The sequence below is a fragment of the Corylus avellana genome, chromosome 11 (genome assembly GCF_965113065.1).
Source record: "Corylus avellana chromosome 11, dhCorAvel1.hap1.2, whole genome shotgun sequence".
Classification (NCBI taxonomy): Eukaryota; Viridiplantae; Streptophyta; class Magnoliopsida; order Fagales; family Betulaceae; genus Corylus; species Corylus avellana.
The window spans coordinates 6728862-6749201 of record NC_142500.1 but is presented as its reverse complement, the minus strand read 5'-3'; the positions used below and the strand labels follow the sequence as shown (position 1 = coordinate 6749201).

General features: G+C 36.4%; 3 protein-coding genes across 4 annotated transcripts; 1 reads left to right on the top strand and 2 right to left on the bottom strand.

Moving 5' to 3' along the window:
- The first annotated feature begins 705 nt into the window (after positions 1 to 705).
- LOC132165717 (protein NUCLEAR FUSION DEFECTIVE 4) lies at positions 706 to 4655 on the top strand. Its single transcript, XM_059576386.2, has 3 exons — positions 706 to 1217; positions 2400 to 3310; positions 3822 to 4655. Exons 1-3 carry the CDS (start codon positions 894 to 896, stop codon positions 4306 to 4308), a joined length of 1722 nt encoding a protein of 573 aa, XP_059432369.1. The 5' UTR covers positions 706 to 893; the 3' UTR covers positions 4309 to 4655.
- Positions 4656 to 6691: 2036 nt separating this feature from the next.
- Positions 6692 to 7818, bottom strand: LOC132166240 (sterile alpha motif (SAM) domain protein). Its single transcript, XM_059577018.2, has one exon. The coding sequence runs from the start codon at positions 7751 to 7753 to the stop codon at positions 6902 to 6904; it is 852 nt and encodes a 283-aa protein (XP_059433001.2). The 5' UTR covers positions 7754 to 7818; the 3' UTR covers positions 6692 to 6901.
- A 7807-nt stretch (positions 7819 to 15625) lies between these two features.
- LOC132165478 (LOW protein: nuclease-like protein) lies at positions 15626 to 18853 on the bottom strand. Of its 2 annotated transcripts, none has more exons than XM_059576063.2 (3): positions 17454 to 18853; positions 16548 to 16645; positions 15626 to 16403 (listed from the first exon to the last, which is right to left on the bottom strand). In XM_059576063.2, the coding sequence occupies exons 1-2, from the start codon at positions 18822 to 18824 to the stop codon at positions 16634 to 16636; spliced, it is 1383 nt and encodes a 460-aa protein (XP_059432046.2). In that variant the 5' UTR covers positions 18825 to 18853; the 3' UTR covers positions 15626 to 16403; positions 16548 to 16633. The 2 variants fall into 2 exon arrangements, with proteins under 2 accessions (XP_059432046.2, XP_088367781.1); XM_088511655.1 differs by having other exon boundaries at positions 15626 to 16295.
- Between the last annotated feature and the right edge of the window lie 1487 nt (positions 18854 to 20340).

The following is a 20340-nucleotide window of genomic DNA, read 5'->3' as shown; positions in this document are numbered from 1 at the left end:
TTGTGTTTTATAAATGAGAGATCTTATATAATAATATAATATATATTTTTTTTGGGTAATTATATTTTTCTTCATCAATTATAACAAATTTTCACTTTATCTTATAAATTATCAATTTTACTGCCTGATTTTCATGAACTATTATTTTGTGTTTATAATTCTCTTTTCATCGGTCAAAAATATTAATTTAGACGATCAAAGTGACAATGTATTGTAGTTTATGGGAGTAAAATGATAATGCGTTGTAATTCATGTGAGTAAAGTGACAATGAATTTTAGTTTATGAGGGCAAAGCAACAGGTAAACTATTTGAGTTAACGCATTTACTGACAGAAGGGAGTTTTTGGCATAAAATGATAGTTCATAGGGTCGAGCATTATGGTTAGCAGTTAATGAGTACAAAGTAAAAATGCATTGTAGTTTATAGAGAAAAAATAATAATAAATTTTTTTTTTTTTTTGGGATTTAAAGCTAATAAATTTAATAATATATGTGAAGTTAATATTGACTCTCTTTTTTAATTATTTAAATAATATAAAATTACCTATGCCATTGACCTTGGAATACTATTAAGGGATATTCTCTTTTGTAAGGAAGAGGATGCTTGTACCGGAAACAACTGCTGTGCTGATGTGTCGATTCACCGTCCCCAATCAAAGAGGGAAAATAACATTGAAAATAAAAGACAAGAAACTCGACAGCACTCCAAGTATCGACTGCCAAGTCATTTGCGATGATGTACATGTACAACAAATCCTCCGACAAATGCCACACACTCTGGCTTCGGGGTCACCTTCCTCTCACTTTCTCCGTCTCCCTGCACAAAATTTCCTGAAACTGTGAACTCAAAATAAGACGGCCTCGCTTGCGCTTGAGCACAGTGGTACCCATCAATGGCGGCACTGAAGGGAGGGACAAGGCCGCCATGGGTGGGGCTGGGAGCTGCAGTCTGGGTGGAGATAGTATCAGGCAATGCCTACACCTTCCCTCTCTACTCCCATACCCTGAAATCGGTTCTGGGTTTGACCCAGCACCAGCTCACCATGATTGGCGTCGCCAACGACATCGGCGAGAACGTTGGCCTCCTTCCAGGCTTAGCCTGTGACAAGTTCCCTCCTTGGGTTGTTCTCTCTATTGGTGCTCTCGCTTGCTTCTTTGGTTATGGTGTTCTCTGGCTTGCTGTCAGCCGTACTGTTGAGTCCCTTCCGTACTGGCTGGTAAGTTAATCTTCGAGTTTGAGGATTTTACCCCTGAAATTTTGCATACCCATTTATTAATTTTGACTGCTTGGTGATTTTAATTAATGGGTATTTGTTAATTTTGGGTTCTCTTACCTTTTTTCGATGGCTAATTAGATTTTTTTAGTACAGAGTTGCCATTCTGATCTCATTATATCTGCTGATGGGATTCGTTGATTTTTCTTGTTGGTAATTGATTTTATTGATTTCAATTTCTTTTCATTTCAAGGGGATAGGCTGGTTACTGTGTGTGTGAGTTGAAGCTATTCTTTTTGTTGATTAAAAATCTTACGGAACCGTGTAATATTGGGTAAATTTCCTAATGGAATGGTGGACATAAAAATTGATAAAGTTTCCTAGTTAATGGTGAATGAATTCTCCACAACATATGAAGTAGGAGTTCTTTGAACTTGCAGAATCTGAGGCTTTGTTCTTTCTTTATCCCTAGGTCTCAACCTTTGCTTATGATCTCATGATTCTTTGATTTCATGTCAGTGGGGTTCAAACTGTTCAAAGTTCGTGCGCAAACTTACAGAGAAACCATTTTTCTGCTCAAAGTGCATCATCTGTCAGTCACCCTTCATACGGGTGACTTCTTACCTTTTGTTGCTACAATGAGCTTCATATCATGAGAATTTTAAATAACCAGTCATTACTCTACTTGATGTCCATTTGGCATGGAGAACTAATATTCTTTCAAAGAAATTCAAGTTTCTCATTAAGTTGTGAGCATTTAGGCAGCTTCTTTTGGCACATCAATTTTTGGAGATGTATGTTGGGAAAAGTGGTTGCTGGTTGTTAAATTATAGGTTGTCCCAAAAACTTAAGCTGATAGAAAAAGATAAATTTAATCACTTAATTATTACTTTAACAATCTCTTCCACGTGTAGGCTCAAACTCCTTTTTAATAGGTGAGGCCCAACACGTGGAATATTTAATTTAAATGGAAGGTGATTTGACGGAGTCAAGGTTCGATCCCACGATCTTTGGCTCTGATACTATGTTAAATTATCCGTTGTCCCAAAAGCTTAAGCTAATAAGAAGAGATAAATTTAATCATTTAATCATTACTTTAACACTAGTGCATATAGTTTGTTCAAATCCAGATGCTTTCGACCAAAAAGATCTAGCTATAACCTTTTCCCCTTTATGATATCACAGATATGGCTTGCTCTTTGTGTTGCCGCCAATAGTAATGCTTGGTTTTCCACAGCTGTTATTGTAACCAACATGAGAAACTTCCCCCTTAGTAGAGGCACCGTTGCAGGTATTCTCAAAGGTTATGTGGGGCTCAGTGCTGCAGTATTTACAGAAATTTACAGTGTACTGCTTCATAGTTCCTCTTCTAACCTTTTGTTGTTCCTCGCACTTGGAGTTCCTATTCTATGTTTCATTATGATGTATTTTGTTAGGGCCTGTACTCCTGCTTCTGGTGAAGACTCCGTGGAATGTTGCCATTTTTTTTTCATCCAAGCTGCAAGTATTGTGCTTGGCATATATCTTCTTACAACCACAATTATGAGTGATGTGCTTTCCTTAAATGCTTCAATTTCCTATACTCTTGTCTTTATAATGGTTCTACTTCTCATGGCTCCGCTTGCAATCCCTGTAAAAATGACATTTTACCCCATGAGAACACGCAAATCAGGGACACTAGACCAACTGATTGGGTCTTCAGACCATCTGGTTCAAGGAGAAGGCTGTGTGGACAAAACTGAACCACTGCTGAAACCATCTTCATCAAAAACAAATGTTGGCAGTTTTTGTGAAAGTGATGACGTGTCTGAGGTCGCTATGCTTCTTGCTGAGGGTGAGGGGGCAGTGAAGAAGAAGAGGAGGCCCAAAAGAGGGGAAGATTTTAAATTCAGTGAAGCTGTAATCAAGGCAGACTTCTGGCTTCTGTTCTTGGTTTATTTTGTTGGGGTTGGTTCTGGGGTGACTGTCCTTAATAATCTAGCCCAGATAGGGATTGCACAAGGTGTGCGTGATACAAAAATCTTGCTGTCTCTCTTTAGTTTTTGCAATTTTGTGGGTCGTCTTGGTGGCGGAGTTGTTTCTGAACATTTTGTCAGGTCAGTACCATCTATCCTCATTGCTAGTCACATAGGTGATTAAACTGAACCAGGGCTACTTGCTATTAAGTTTTCCTGCACATCACTTTACATGGAGGAGCTTTATGTTCAATCATCAAATATGGTCTGTTAATAAATGTCAGGGATGGGAATCAATTGGATGATTAGAAACATTAAACTTGTTGCAAACATTGAGGGTGCACATTGAATCTTTTCAAGAAAATAGGGCTTTTATTGGATGTGAAATTTATCTCCTTTTATCATATATATAATTTGAGCATACAAATATAGATTGGTCACTGAATATCAGACTCTTAGTTGAACCTTGCTGAATCTTAACAGTATGTCCAAGCATATAGCATGGTAGACTAAGCTAATTTTCTCCAAGAATTTGCTGTTAGACATGAATAAGCACCATGTTGTGGTAAATGCTGCGGCCTACTCTATATATATATCCTGTTATTCCAATTGGGTGTCACTTTAATTTGGTGCAAGGTCCTATTCTTTGCAGGTCTAAGACAATTCCTCGGACAGTTTGGATGACATTCACTCAAATAATCATGATTATTACATACCTTCTGCTTGCTTCTGCAATTGATGGCACCCTTTATGTTGCAATTGCATTTCTTGGGATTTGCTTTGGCGTTCAATTTTCGATCATGATCCCAACTGTCTCTGAGCTATTTGGGTTGAAGAATTTCGGTTTATTAAGCAACTTCATGTCATTAGGCAACCCTATCGGTGCATTCCTATTCTCAGGTCTCCTAGCAGGATATGTATACGATAACGAGGCGGCTAAACAGCACAGACTTCTTAGGTTCGGTTCAAGTCTCTCCTGCTTGGGTCCAGATTGCTTTAGAATCACCTTCCTGGTTCTGGCTTTTGTCTGTGCTGTTGGCACCATCTTGAGCATTGTTCTCACTAGCAGGATAAAGCCTGTTTACCAAATGCTTTATTCAGGTGGTTCCTTCAGGCTGCCTCCAAACACAAATCATTGAGATTGGTGGTGTGTGGAGCATATCTCTTTTGCTGGAGGACATCAACCCCTACAACTGTATCTGTAGCGTAAGTTTGCCAATATTGAATAAGCAGTGCAGTGGATGTTTGGGCAACAATAAGCAGTGGATGCTGGGGTTATCTGCATGGCCATGGTTGAAACATATCAATGCATCCCATCTTGATGATTGAGGTGCTGATGTAACACTCTGAATTTTTATTTTACAAATAAAGAGGTTTTGATTTTGAAAATAACACGGATTTGTAATATTTTTAGGGCCAAATAATAATTGTTGAGGACTGTAAGGGAATTTGTTGATATTTATGTTAGTAAGTTTTGGTTGATGAATTTTAGTGTATAAGCCTTGATTTTTGTTATTAAGGAATTTATTTTTGGTTTTTAATTTTATCAAGGAGAATTCAAAAATGTTATGGGATTTTATTTGGGTTAAGGGAGATTTTTGAAAGTTTATTGTAGATTTCAAATAATTAAGAGATTAGATAAAAACAAAACAAAACAACAAAAAACAAAAAAAAACAAAACAAAAAACAAAAAACAAAAAAAGACCACATGTAGGGTTGTTACTACTTATAACAAGCCCAAAGGGAAATTATTTGAATTCCCATAAGATGCTACTACCTTCTCTCTTTTTTTTCTTTTCTTTTTTTTTTTTTTCTTTTTCTTTTGACATGCCCACACAAGGGAATGGAGAGAGAGATTCGAACTAGTGACCTCCGTTTCATGAGGCATGGTTCACAATCGATTGAGCTACAGTCAAACTCTCTTTTTTACTTGGTTTTTTTCATTATAATCTTTTAATTTTCATCGTAGGACCAATCCTAAATTATGCTAAAGGCAAAATTAAAAGTTTTTGGGCTAAAGATGGATTTTAAAACCAGAGGGATGCCATGGCCTACACTGGTCTCCCTGTGTCCGTCTCTGCCTTAAAAGAGTTGAAACCTTCCTCTCACCAAGTAATTATAACATTGCTTGATCATTTTAGTAGCTACTCAAACGGTGGAGGCTAAAATTTCCATCAATTCCATTAAAGAGGCTTTATTTTCATCTACTCTTAACAAACTCATCAAAAAAAACCTAAGTTAAAGGAGATGCCAGCTTTATAAACATTACTAATAGGCAACAGTCCATTTATTGTTCATAAATAGCATTTATATACTATAGGTAATTGCATTAATATTGAGTAATGTTGTTGACACATTTTCAACAGTTGTTTTGAAGGAGCAAGAGCAGAAGAAGATGATGACAGATGAAGATAAAGAGAGCAAGAGAGCCCCACCCACCTAGACTTTGATATGTTTAATTTGAGTAATATTACAAATTATACTCTTTATCTTATTCCATTTAACGAGATTGCTGTGGTAGTTTCCATGGAAAAATGCTACTTTTATCAAAAAAATTCTCTAAAATTGGTTTTTAGATGTGTCACTATTGCATGAAAGGGTGACACATTTCTCACCCTAATAGATTTCATGGTATGATGACACATGATTTAGGAACCAAATTTTTAGAAGAAAAGTTTGTAGATATAACATTTTCCGTTTCCATTAGTCTATAATTTTTTTAATAAGGGTTAATGAACACTGTCACATTAGCCCAATAAAATAAAAGTAAGATATGAGTGTAATATGTAATATTACTTATTTAATTTTGCAATGCAATTCATCCCCCTTTATTTTATTTTTAATTAGTTCGTAGAGCACAAACAAAAGCTATTGAGTTGTTCCACTAAGATTTGGTCAACATTTAATTTCACTCTCTTTCTTAAAAAAAAATTTCAAATTAAATTTAAATGGTTAAAAAATAAAATAAAATAAAATAAATGGAAAAATAAAAACTAATGCTATAAGCACTTAAGCTTATTACTGTCAATTTTTGACACGAGCTGTGAACTTGATACGAACCCAACACGAAATTAAAGGGTCAGGGTTAAAGAGTATGACCCGTTTAATTAAATAGGTCGTGTTAGGGTTGTCCTATATAATTTTATACACATGCTTCGACACGACCCGAAACTAACACGCGACATAATAAGATGCAATTTTTGACATAATCCATGAACCTAATACAAAGTTAGAGAGTTAAGGTTAAAGGGTTTGACCCATTTAATTAAATTGATCAGATTATGATTGACATATATAGTCTTATGCATATGACTCGAACCTAACACACAGAACGCGAATTGTTAGCTCTACTCTACTCTCAACTACAACTTGAATCAAATGGTCGGTACTTTGCCCATTCCAAGGAATCAAAACGCAAAACTTTCACATATTGAATCGTGTAACAAGTTTCTTCATTAAACTCAAAGAAAGTAGAGACCAATGCACAAACTTATGAAGGAAAGATCCACAAACTCAGAAATGCAGAGAGAAAACAGCTGCAATTTGGAAATCCACGCAAATAAACCACTATTGTCGATGCTCAAAACAATGCGTTCTTGTGGCCTAAAAATGCCATTATTGGTGCACTATAATAGTCTATAGACATCATATATAATATAATATATCACATAAACAAGCCTCAAAAGCAATACAAATTTTGTTGCCTCCTCTGATGAAATAAAAACACAAAATTCAAGTGGGTTTCATATCATGAAAGAGTGTAGCCCACAGTGAATGATCATCATAATCAACATCCTCCTTTTCCTGGCTATAATGGCTGTAAATCACTGGTGGGGCTGCAACTTTCCCCCCCTCCAGAGATCCTGCTGTCCCTGGAATCCTCCCTGTCACCATCAACCTCTCCTGCAGCCTTGGGCTCTTTGTTGTTGTCACCATCAATCTTTCTGGGGCCCATCCGTCCATGGGCCCAGCTAACTTTGGGCTCCTTGATGTATACTGAGGTCCTGACAATCGTGGGCTTCTAGCTGTGTACATAGGCCCAGCTAATCTTTCATGCAGCTTCCCATCCAGAGGCCCAGACAATTTCAAGCTCCTTGTGTTCACCATAACCTTCTCCCTCACCCTCCCATCAAGAGGTCCTGAGAGAGTTATGCTCCTCTTCTTGAACACCGGCAGCCTCTCCTCCTTGCCCTCCTGGCTCTTGTACCGCCTCAGCAACGCTCCTCTCGGCAACGGCTGTGGAGGGGCCGCCTTGAACGACATGTCGTCGCGGTAAACCCACTTGCCAATGTACTTGTTGAAGCACTTCTTGGTTTTGTTGATTGCCAAGATGAGGCTGGAGAGGTTTCCTGGCCCTCCTCCCTCCTTCCTGGCGAGCTTGAGAATCTCTAGCCGGTGTTTGGCCACGGAGATTCCCATGCTCTGAAGAAATTCGTGGTTGAAGTAGTTTATGTCCTCCTGCTGGAGCTCGTTGCGAGCCAAAGCAAGGCCATATTCGTAGACAAGTGAAGGCTCCAGGGCAGTCTTGGATAGCCAGGAGAACCAGTCCATGGGTGGTGATGATGATGATGATGGTGGTGACATGCGAGGAGCTAATGGGCATGAATATGTGTATATATATATATATAAAGAGAGAGAGAGAGATAGATAAGGAGGTGAAGATCTGATCAAGTAAATGTGGTGGTTAAGTTTCTGATTGCTCTTGACGCCCTATCGTCTCTTTCTTTTATGGAATTTGGATGGTAGTTGGGACTTGAAAGCGACAAGTAAAATTGTTTAATTGAATAAGTCGAATTAGGGTTGATCTACATATTCAGTCTTATACTTATACATCGACACAACCTGAACCTAACACGCAACATTTAGGGTTTGGCATGACCTGAACTTAACACGCATGCAACAATATTTGTAGTTAACAATTTAGGGTTGAGAAGTTTTGCTCCTTTAATTAAATTGATCATGTTAGAATTGACCTTCATACTCTTATCTCTTATTCCATGAAGGAATTTATAAACATAAAGAAAATTAAAGTGAATAAATACAAAGCATTACAGGATTTAGTATATGACCTACGTTCTCGGGATTAAGTCTTAGACAGTTAGACGTTACAATTTTACTCTTATTTGTTAATGATTTTGATAATGCCAATGTAATATGTAAATAGGATATAAATAAAGTAATCAAATTACACTATCACAAAAATATAGAAATATATTGTAACAAAAATGTTCAACAAAGGCGTCCTTGTGGGCTAAATTGGGACAAAAATTTGATACAAATTGATTTGTAGCTAATTCATACAAATCAATCTAATAAAATGACATATGTCCCTTAACATGTGAAAAGTATATGTTTTTTAGTAACATATGATTCTCACATATGTTTTTTAATAACTAAGGGATACATTTCGCTTTATTAGATTAATTTGTATTTTCTGTCTACTAAATTGTGCTTCTTCTACTATAACTGTAGTTGGTGTAGCTGCTAGGTTAGGCACTTCACCATCAAAAATCGTGGTAGTTGCCTCAATTATATAACAAGGCCCAATGCTTCATACATGATCAAAATCAGGCTACGGTCATATTCAATATAAGGAGAGTTAGGAGAACCTTATAAATACTTATAAATACAGACACTTGTACTAATTAATACACAAAAAAATATAAAAGATAAATTCAATTGTAGTTTAGGAACCTCCTTAAACTTCCACGTGTATTGAAAGTGTTCCCCAAAGTTAAAAAACTCTTAATTAAGGATATCGATAATTGAGTATTATTAAACTTTGGAAGTAGTGTCAAAACGGGTGGAAATTAAAAAAAAAAAAAAAAAAAAAAAAAAAAAAAAATTGGGTTATAAGAAAAATGGTCAAATCAAATGGAAAAAGATAGATGGCAGCATCAAGAAGACTTAGTATCAAACCTAATGCTTTAATTGACAAATAAATAAGTCCAAAATCTACTTTGGAGTGAGATAGTGGGCAGGTAAATCCTTTAGTAAGGCTTTAAAAGTCCAAGGGCCAAACAAAAAAGTAGTTAAATTCAATAAGGAGTACGCAGGGGAGGGGCAAAATCAACAACCGACTACCAAATTTTGTCGATGGAAGTCAAAATGGGACACCATTAAGGGGCCCCTGCTGCCATGAAGCCCTACTGAATCGTGTTCTACCTGCTCCATATAATAATGGTGGTTTCTGGAAGGGAGAAAAGGGAAAAATGATATAACAATTGATGATCTCTAGTGCTGCATTTCTTCCCTTTTGTGGGGATTAATGGGTGTCCTTTAGTTGGCAGCCCAAATGAATGCACAACATTACTTCACAGCCAACGTTTTCAGATGTTAATTCGTTGTTTTGATTGCTAGACGTGAGAGAGTTTTTATGGGGTTCATATGCTTTAACAAGATACCTACTTGAATAAGTTGTCCTCATTTCTCACATTTGCTAGCAATTTATATAGCAAAAATATTGATGAGAATCTTTATCCCATGAGTAAAAGATGAGAAAAGATACATCCATGACTCCGACATAGAATTTGTTAAAATCTCTCTCTCTCTCTCTCTCTCTCTCTCTCTCTTATTTTTAGTGTGCAAGACATTAAGGGTGCATTTCGCATTGCCATTTTATAAATAAAAAGTGTAATTTTAAACCAAATCGCAGAAAACAGATTGTTTGGAATTGCGTTTTTAAAAAATTACGATTTGAAAAATGCAAAAAAATTAGCGTTTTCAAATCACAGGTAATGAGGTGCTTTTTTAAAAACGCATAATTTTAAAAGTTAAACTACGATTTTAAAGGTCAAACCGCGATTTTGCCAAACATTTAATTATGTTTTTAGAAATCACGTTTTCAAATCGCTATTTTTAAATCACATTTTTAGAAAATCACAAACCCAAATAGACCCTTAGACTGTTGATATTGTGAGTATCCCTCGAGTAGAGTGCTCCACCGTTGGGGAGAGAAATTGTTGGAGATTCAAAAGATATAATACGTGGAACAACTGAATAAGATCCAATTTTAATGAATGAGAGGTACTAAATATTTTATTTCGCTGCGTATTATATTTCTAACACCATTTTTTTTGTAATTGAAATTAAGAGAGAGAGAGAGAGAGAGAAAAGATAAAATTTATGAACATTATCTTAAATCCACCCTAAAAATAAATATTTTTTTACACTACATTTTACAACACATCAGACAAAACAACATACAAACATAGTATGCCTATCATCATCCAAAGTTCATACGTTTTCATCAAATAAGTCAAATTTGTATAAAGTATTATCATTAGACAATAGTAATAGTGTTTTTAAAATCGAAAAAGAAAGGGTTCGTTACCAATGATATCAAAGCTACCTAATAATATTATGTGGTGTTGATCAAGTACTACATTTTTTCATCCTAATAATATCTTGTAATTTCGACATCAGATGAAGGTAAACTTGGTTGTGTTGGAAAACTTATTCAAATAGCTACAACTTAATATTTCATGAAAAATTTCAAATTCCAATATTTATCAGGTCAAAACTATCCGTCAACAAAAATACGAAAATTTTTTTTAGGAAGTTCGGTTGAAGTTCAAAGAAAAAAAAAAAAAAATTGTATATAAGAGGTCTCAGACGACAACAATCATTACCTCCATGATTTTAGTAATTTTCCTTTTGATGTAGTGTTTTCTTGCATGGCTATTCCATTGTTTAGAATAGGATGGAAAAATGAGATTCACATTGGGTTGGGTTGAGAAAATTTTGATTAGGTTAATCAATTAGGTTGATGGGTTGGGTTGTTTATTACTTGCTATCTCGTTGCATTCATACACATCGCTAATGGTTGCATATCTTTCTCCATGTGCTCCTCTACGTTCCATGGTAGGAAAGTAGTTGGGCTTTAATACCAACTAATGTAGCGCACCTAGACTTTGATACTAACTAACGCAATGTGGTGTGGTGGGAAGCTGAATCTAAAGCACAATAACTCACAACTCTTCCACAAATTCAAGAAAAGTCACTCCTTGAGTGTTTTTTTATTGGAAAACTAAGAAATATACCAGAGTCTTATAGTCAAGCCATCCTTAATAGACTTATGTAGAATTAGCTTGAAAACGAAACTTACAAAACTACCCAACCGCAAGTTCAATTGAACAAACATTAAGTTCGATCGAAATATCAAGCGAGGCTCTCAAGAATTTGTACCGGTGGTTCTCATCATTTCGGCCAAACGAACTTTGACCGAATTATCAACCGAATTTCATACAATCACAAATTGTTTTGTAGAATCACATTGATACATGATAATTTAATTATATTACAATTAGATTGCACAACCATGATCAAGAATCATTAAGTGGGCCACAGCCATAGCCAAAATATATGATGGCGCTTAGTTTATTAAAAATATATTCATTACTAAATTAATTATCAGTATCATAAACTATAATCTTACAAAAATATTTTAAAAACCTGATTTGTGAGACTTGAAATTCGGCCATGGAAGAACCTCCAGAGGCCAAACAGTTCACCAAAAGGTCCTCTAAAAGTTATAGAAACCGATTTATGTTATAATTGTACATTTTATGGAAAAATCAGGTTTAAAACAAGGTTAATTTTTCAAGAAATTGTATGAAAACCTACTGATTTGATTTTACTTCCAGAAGTTTTATTGAACATGTATTTGACCCATTGTGAGAATGTTATGGGCCTCAAGAGGCGTTTTTAGCTAATTGGAACCAAACTAGAATGTTAAGTTTTTAAGCCCGTTTAAGTTGTCTAGGGCTTTAGAATTGAGAAACTAGTTAGGAGAGAAGGTTTAAGTGGGCCATTCATGGCAATTCCCCAAATCAGAAAGTCCAAAAATTATATTTTAATTTTTTTAGGGGAATTTTCTTAAGTTAAAATGAGGAGATAATTGATTTTCTAAGTCAAGAATGTGTTAAAAATCAATAAATAGAAGCAAAATGTATTTTCAAGAAATAAATGTTTATTTAAAATAAAATTTTCATTTTTGGAGTTAATCTAAGAAGGGGGTGGGGGTGTTTAGAAATTCTTCTAAGTGTGTGTAGGTAGACTTATGTTTCCAAATGAAGTAATTATTCTATTTATGGAAACTTATGTTGAATGGAAAACAGAGAAAAACCCCTTTCATATTGAGTTGAAGATGATGAGATAAAAATTCAAGAAGGAATAAATTAAAAATGTATGAAAGATAGAAGTTACAACACAATATCAAAGCTGGTATAAACTATAAAGCGTACCACACTAGAAGAAGAGTGGCCCATCACCACATTTAGCCATTGTGTGCACCAATGTTTATTAGTTGGCCTAAATGACTCTTCCGACACGAGATGAGACAGTCCTTCAGGATTACACGCAACCCAATGCATCGGGGCGTAATTGTATGTGAAGGCCATAGTATAAGATCAAGAAAATGTTTTCAAGTTCAGCTTTACAAAGTAGTAAATAAAAAATTTATTTCATATGTGGAACTAAATGTTTTAAAAGAAGAAGTATTTTTGAGAAATGTGTTAACCCAACAGAATTTAAATTGGCTGGGAATGTTCTTTACTGAGTCTTTTTGCTCACCCGTTTGGGCCGTTTTGTTCTCTCTTTTTTTCAAGTCAGGAAAATACAAACTAAGAGGCCAAATGCACAAGTAGATAGGGAGTTTATTTAAGTGCATTTATGCTATGTTTTTTGGCATTTAAGTTTCTTTTAAGTATCTAAAGGCACAAGAGATATTTTAATGGGATGCAGTGCATTAGTGCCTGTGTGATTGCACCCACACAAGGGATATTTTAAAAACTCTTTTATCTCATTTTTGTTTGAAGAAAATCTTCATTAAAGTTTAATGAAGATTTTTATTCAAGCATGTATTATGGTCATAAGAGCCTTTACATTCGGACAACAAATATTTAATTAAAATTGAGCTAAATAACACTTTTTGTTTTAGTTATTCACTTTTCTAAGCATTTACATCCGGCTCAGAATTTTAGTTCTCAACTCTCACTTTTTCATTTAAAATATTCTTTTTTATTAAAAAAAAAAAAAATTCACTATTTCTAGAAAAGAGAGTCAAATTGATAACCTTTAAGCTATTTTGGCTAGCCCAATGTTAGTGCTCTTAGAGCATTCACATCCATCTCAACGAATATTTAGCTAAATGATCCAAATTTTCTATATTAACTATCTATTTTTTCAAAACACTTACATTCGGCCCAACATTTTAACTATCAACTTTCACTTTTTTATTTAAAATATTATTTATTTATCTATTTTCCCTATTCCCAAAGAAGATAAAGAACTATATTATATATATATATATATATATATATATATATCAGATATGCATTGTAGAGCTACAGTGCTAAACAACTTTATTGAGTACTATAGCTAGGGGTGAGCAAATTAACCAATTGCCTATCGATTGTGATCGAACTGATATTAACCGCAACCGAAAGATATCGGTTGGTAATCGGTTAAAATTTCTATACCGAACAGTTCGGTCGGTAATCGATTAAAAAAATTTGGTTATCAGTTTTTGATATACCCGATAAGAAACCGATAGTGGGGGTATAAATGTAATTCTTAATTTCTTTTTTAATAATAATTCTTAATTATTACAAAATGGCGCAATAACTATTAATAATAATTTTGTTTTTAATTGAAACCAAAACGACGTCGTTTTGGTAAGAATATATATATACCTCTCTTTCTCTCTTTTCGTCTAACCCCTCCCCCCCCCCCCCCACGTCGTTTTGGTAAGAATATATATACCTCTCTTTCTCTCTTTTCGTCTAACCACCCCCCCCCCCCCCCCCCAACTCTCTCGACACAACCTCTCACTCTCAAGCTCTCTCATCTCTGACTCTCTCGCACGCCCCTCTCACTCTCTTAGTCTTGAAGCCTCATGAAGCGTCGGAGCCTAGTGGTGCAATGTCGGAGCATCTTGGGTTGGCGGTGCAGTGTCAAAGCTTTTTTTACATTATAAAAAAAACTCATGGAAACCGTTTTAACCGATTACCGATTTAACCGAAATTTTCAGAATAAAAGCTTATCGAAACGATATCGGTTAAGAAACTGATTAATCGATAATTTCAATTCGGTAACTGGAAATAGGAAAACCGAACCGGTTTGGTAAGAATATATATACCTCTGTTTCTCTCTTACCCACGTCGTTTTGGTAAGAATATATATACCTCTCTTTCTCTCTTTTCCTCTAACCCTAACCCTAAATCAACCACCCCCCCCCCAACTCTCTCAACACAACATCTCACTCTCAAGCTCTCTCATCTTTGACTCTCTTGCACGCCCCTCTCACTCTCTTAGTCTTGAAGCCTCGTGTAGCATCGGAGCCGAGTGGTGCAATGTCGGAGCATCGTGGGTTGGCAGTGCAATGTCAAAGCTTTTTTTACATAATAAAAAAACCCACGAAAACCATTTTAACCGAAATTTTCGGAATAAAAGCTTATCAAAACGATATCGGTTAAGAAACCGATTAACTGATAATTTCAATTCAGTAACTGGAAATAGGAAAAACCGAACCGGTTTGACCGATACCCACCCCTAACTATAGCTACTCAACAAATGTTTGATTACTTTGTTAAGCCATTTACAAAATGTTTCTAACAGTATAGCTCAACAAAATAGGCAAAAGTAGGAGTAGGCAGATTAACCGTTTACTGCCTACTAGCCGCCACCAAACCATCATTGACCAACAACTGACTTCCACCTGTCGGTAAGCGTAATAAAAATACTATTTCAACATCGGTCCGATTCAAAAGGCGGTAGAAAAAAAAAATTATCAATTAACCAACTTAACCGATTTTTCGAGTGAATTTTGACTTTTATTTGGTAACTTCTATATTATGTTTGTCTAGCTGATTTATAGTTGTCATTTTGGTCGTATTCCATGAATTTATTTTTTATTTTTATTTATAAAACATATTCTTTATTGATTCTGTAGGTACAAAGAAATTGATAAATCTTAACATAAAAACTTATAACCGATAATTAACCGACTTAACCGACTTAACCGACTACCTCTTAACGGATTAACCCAAAAAGTCGAAACTATTCATTGTCGATATGAAATTAGTTAATTAATCGACTTAACCAACTTTTACGAATTGGCAGGCGAAAATGCCCCTACCGACACCGAGGGAATCGATACTCACCCCTAGTCGAAAGGTTATTTTATTGAATCAGATGTGAGTGCTCTGGTTGTCTTATTTAGAGCATATTTAGGATTGCATTTGAGAAATAGAACTTTTAAGTCAAAAAGAGCTTTTAAGCAAAAACTGCATTTTTAAGCTTTTGTCAAAAGTGTTTTTTTGACAATTTTTAGGCTTTTTGGACCTTTAAAAGCGCTTTTAATTTTTTTACCAAACGAGTACTTTTTTCTTCAAACACAATCTCAAACGGACTTTTTGAATGTTAAAAGCACCTTTAAGCATCTTAAACACAATCTCAAACAGGTCCTTAATGCCTTTGCGTATGAAGCTTTTATGATAACAAAACTAACCCTAACAAGTTGGGAATAGGATCTTCTTTATTTCAAATGAAATGGATAGTATCCATTTTATGATCATTATTTAAAGTTTGTGCATATAATAGTGTATGTATGAAGTAAATGTTGACACGTTTTTTTTTTTAAAAAAAAATAAAATAATATGGAATCATTTATACCATTAGATACACAAACTTTAAATCATAACCATAAAATAGACAGTAGAATCCATTGAGTAATGTTACGTACCACATTTTCATCTGGATAGAAAGGTTTTTTCTTTTCACTTTCGTGAGGACCACTCTAATAAGTGATCCCCATTCCACTAATTGTGAAGGAAACACCCACCATCTGGATGAAGGAAACACCCACCATCTGGATGAAACTGTGTACTTAGCATTACTCATATTCATTTCATTTGAAATTTACAGGATCGTTGTCCAGAGAGTTGGGGTGTTCCATTACATGTTTGTGTTATAGATTTTCAAATTGAAGAATGGATTATTAATAATTTCCTATTCGCCCGCAAGAAGCACCACCTCATTGAATTTGGCAACGGCACTGCCGCATTGACAAATTAAGCTTCTTTCTCCTTCTTATAGTGATGTCTCTAGCACAATTCCTCGTTGCCTGAATATCATAACATCCATGTTAGTAGCACAAATGTTTCTGGCTTTTGTCCCATATCAGATCAGTCCATAATTAAGCTTTTCATGAATCAACCTCTCCTGCAGCAACCTGAAATGCATATTTTTTCCTGAAATTGAAAAGCTTCGCAAGATAGGTGCACTAAACCTTCATAACACAGTCTTAGAGGACCAATTTCAATCACAATTTCTAACCTATGACAGAGAGAACCGTAATGGTAAAATTCATTCTCACCTGAGAAAGGAAACTGTGATTTGTGGCCTTCAATTAAAGCATTTTTGAGGAAAATACACTTCTTTGGGGCCTCCTATTCATAATGGTCACTCCAAAATCTGATACCATTGCCAATGTCAGATTCGATAACATAGACAAGCATTTCAACTCATGAGAAATGTTACATGTACTTTCAAGTGCATATTCCCTTATGTGACAATGAAAATCGCCATTGATATGAAATATACTGGTCAATTTGTTCAAAATTCAATGTTAATTTTCAGTGTCACATTAAGGAGTAAGCACTTTAAAGTATACGCAGCATTTCTCGTACAATAATTTTTGTTAGGGATATTGAGTCGAGTCCATCAATTCTTATTGAAAATGTGCATGGTTCCATCATATTAGTACATTACTAGCAACTTAAGAAAGATCAGAACCTACATCTAGATAACTACGTATATGTGCAGAACAATCTTATTTCTTTACTGACTTCCAATGATTAAAATTTTTTTCAGCTAACATTATGACGGAGAATTCCCCCATAAAAAAATTTAGGTGAAAGATAGTGCACCTATATACTATATCTTCAAACACTATTACATGACTCACCATGTTGCTGCAAAATCAGAATCTTTTCATCTTATTTTGGTCAAACAATCAAGGGGAGAGATGCCGCATGAGACACCTTCAAATTTGGATATCCAATCTCCACATCTTATATGCATGGCTAATGTTTTTATATGTTGCTCTTCATTGTTGATGAATGAATTCAGACACTTAAGGTAATCATCAACACAAGCATATACTAAAGCACATCCTGTCTGAATTCCAAGTCATCCAAATCCAATATTAACAAGAACTACAGAAAGGCAGAGCAACTACAATCTACAAATGTAAGCAAAGCATTCATCTTCTGATGCTTACCCGGCTCAAATGCGAGGCAAGGGCATCCCTGGTCCTCTGCGCACTCTCATCCAGCTCTCCCTCAAAAACAGAGAGTTCTTCCCCTTCCCTTAAGCACCCCAGATTTTCATTCGGCATGGGCTCGCTGCACTTAATCAGAAAATTATGCAGCAGACACCCTGTAACAATAACAAAAGGCAAAAACTCAACACACTCCTCCTTCCACCGCTTCGACAGAAGCTGCCACCGAGCCCGAACTCTCCCAAACGCCGTGCAAACCAATCCCATTGCCCGACTATGTACGGAATTAAATTTCCGTTCCGACGAACCAAAACTATCTTCCTCGTTAGCTCTGACATAGGGTGTTAAAAGCCAAGGCAATAGAGGGAAGCAAGACTCCCCCAATATGTACTGAGGAATCGAATTGCCATCGCTAAGCTTATACATTGGCCCATTCAACAACTCCCTCGATTGCTCAACTCCCAAATAGAGCTTACTCTGACGGAAAATGGCTTCAGGCTTCATCGTGCTGGGCCACCCGGCGGAGACGTCCAAGAACCTCCCTTCAGAGTCCACCAATGCCTGAACCATCACCGACCCATTTTTTCCAAGCACCTGACCTTCAACACCAAACCTCCCAAACCCCAAAACTCCGCAGCAATTGGGCAGCGAAATCCACCCGAAACCCACCACAATTCTGTCTGTATCAGCTCTAAGCTCGAACAAATGCCCCAGTCTCTCATTCACGGCCTTGCACACCGCGTAGAACGCGCGGCAGGCCTCGGCGGAACGGAGCCCGAAGCGGCGTGCCACGGCCTTGTAGGGCGCAGCGTGGGCCAAGCGGTAAAGCGCGGAGGCGAGAGCGTAATCGGGAGGGACGGAGGGAAGAGAGGTGGAGAGAAGAGGGGAGAGGAAGGAGAGGAGGAGAGTGAAGGAGGGTTTGGAAATGTGGAAGAAGTGGGACCAGCGGGGGTCGTGTTGGGTGGAGGCGGAGAGGAGGCGGTGGAACCAGCATTGTTGGGGAGGTTGGGGAGGAAGAGACCGGGAGGGGGAAGAGGAGGAGAGGAGGGAGGAGATGGAGAGGAAAGAGGAGGAGAGGAGGGACTCCAGGGTTAGGATCTGGGAAGGAAGGAGGCGGAGGTCGTGGCGGCGGAGGAAGGAGTGGGCGGCCGAGGTGGCCCTCGAAATGAGAGTTAAGAGGTGCTTCTGCTTCTGATGTTGGTGCATTAGCCGAGTTTTCTGGCAGGTCTTGCGTTTGGCGGTGGATTTGGTGATGGTGGTGGTGGTGGTGGTGGTGGTGGTGGTGGTGGTGGGCTCTCTAGCTCCGTCGCAGCCGGCAGCCATGGCTGTGTCTGCTTGTGTGTTTGGGCTTTGGAGTTGGCTCCCTTCCATGCTGTTCCGCTACTTCGTTAGAACTTAGAGAGGAGCCAGCGGCTCACATCCCCATAGAAGCCAACAGTTTTTGCTCTTTTTCAAAGGATGGAAGCCACGTGTATTAAAAAAAATAAAAAATAAAAAAATAGATCAATTAAATGGATCAACATCTCCTACAATTTCAGAGAAATTGTTTTTGTTTACGTGTGATCTCTGCTACGTGTTTGATAAAAGTCCCTTTTGAGCATAAAGTCTGCTACTTTTGCTGGCAAATTGCTAGATGTCCACATGTTAAGTGATTCTTTGAGTTTAGGCATCTAATTGAAGTTTAATTTGTTCACTTAGGCCTAATATCGAAATTTTCTTCTTTCTTCTTTGTTTTTCTTTGGTATATAATAATGATAGGGCATTTCCATATCATATGTACAAAATGTCCACCTTTATTTGGTGGGTCTCTTTATTGTGGTTTTGTATAATGATTAAACAAAATTATATAAAAGGCTTAGCTAAAAGAAGATTCTAGCGGAAGATGATGAAAAGAAAATGCAATAAATTCTTCATGAAGCACAACGCCTTCCTGGCACGTGTTGGCTACACGCGCCACCGCTACCATGTGTCTCTTGCAATAGAGACATAGTCCTCATGCTCTTCTCCCGATCTAAGCTTTAACACAATCTATTTTGGTTGGGCTTTAGACTCATCATCCAATAAAGAGATCCCGCAACTATAGTATATATTTTTCTTAATCTCTCTAGTTCACTCAAAAGCTGATTATTACCTAAGTCCCGATTGTTTTCTTCCATGGAAGGTTTCAATCACCAGCTTTGTTGGCTGCATTCTCCGCTCGTTATCTACCTTCTTGGTTTTTCTCCGAAGTAGTGAGGTCTTAGAAGTCTATCTGGATTAAATTTTTCTATTGATTTGCTTGTATTCAGTTTTGTTTTTTTCTGATTTTTATTGTTGTTATGTGTGTTGCTTGTAGTTCGTTCACTTATACTTAATAAAAAAATTAAAAAAAAAAAAAAATCTTCGTACAAATTATCATTTGGAATATAAAATGTGTAAATGTGTAATGAGCATTTCATTCAATTAACGTACATTCGGGATATTCTCAGAGAGAAAATTGTTTAAAACATGTCATGAGCATTTCACTCAATTACTACATCCTGTCTCTTATCTCTACTTTGTCTTTTGGTTGTGATTACAACATATACTAATTATGGTCTTTAGAAGCTATGAACCCTTATTGAGTTTTACCAATTGAATTAGGAAGAAAAACATTTTCTAATATTGACCTTTCTTGGTATTGAATATGAACTTAGCTAGGAAGGATTAAATATTGGCACATACTTAATCTGTTTCTAATTGTTTGTTCCTATGTTAAATGGTTTTAAATTATATTGGTTCTAACATTATATACGTGGTTTGGGCTACATTTGTGAAAGCTGCTGCTCAAATGTTGTCGGCAACTAGTGACTAATTTTGAGTAATTCTAGAAGGTTTACTTGTGTCCTACTAAGAATGATGTGGCTAT

What these genes read in the sequence shown, in the direction of transcription:
- LOC132165717 (XM_059576386.2), top strand. Translation starts at nt 894, where the DNA reads ATGGCGGCACTGAAGGGAGGGACAAGGCCGCCATGGGTGGGGCTGGGA. An exon ending in AGTCCCTTCCGTACTGGCTG is followed by an intron (nt 1,218 to 2,399) that starts GTAAGTTAATCT and finishes ATGATATCACAG; the next exon opens with ATATGGCTTGCTCTTTGTGT. An exon ending in GTTTCTGAACATTTTGTCAG is followed by an intron (nt 3,311 to 3,821) that starts GTCAGTACCATC and finishes TATTCTTTGCAG; the next exon opens with GTCTAAGACAATTCCTCGGA.
- LOC132166240 (XM_059577018.2), bottom strand. Translation starts at nt 7,753, where the DNA reads ATGTCACCACCATCATCATCATCATCACCACCCATGGACTGGTTCTCC.
- LOC132165478 (XM_059576063.2), bottom strand. Translation starts at nt 18,824, where the DNA reads ATGGAAGGGAGCCAACTCCAAAGCCCAAACACACAAGCAGACACAGCC.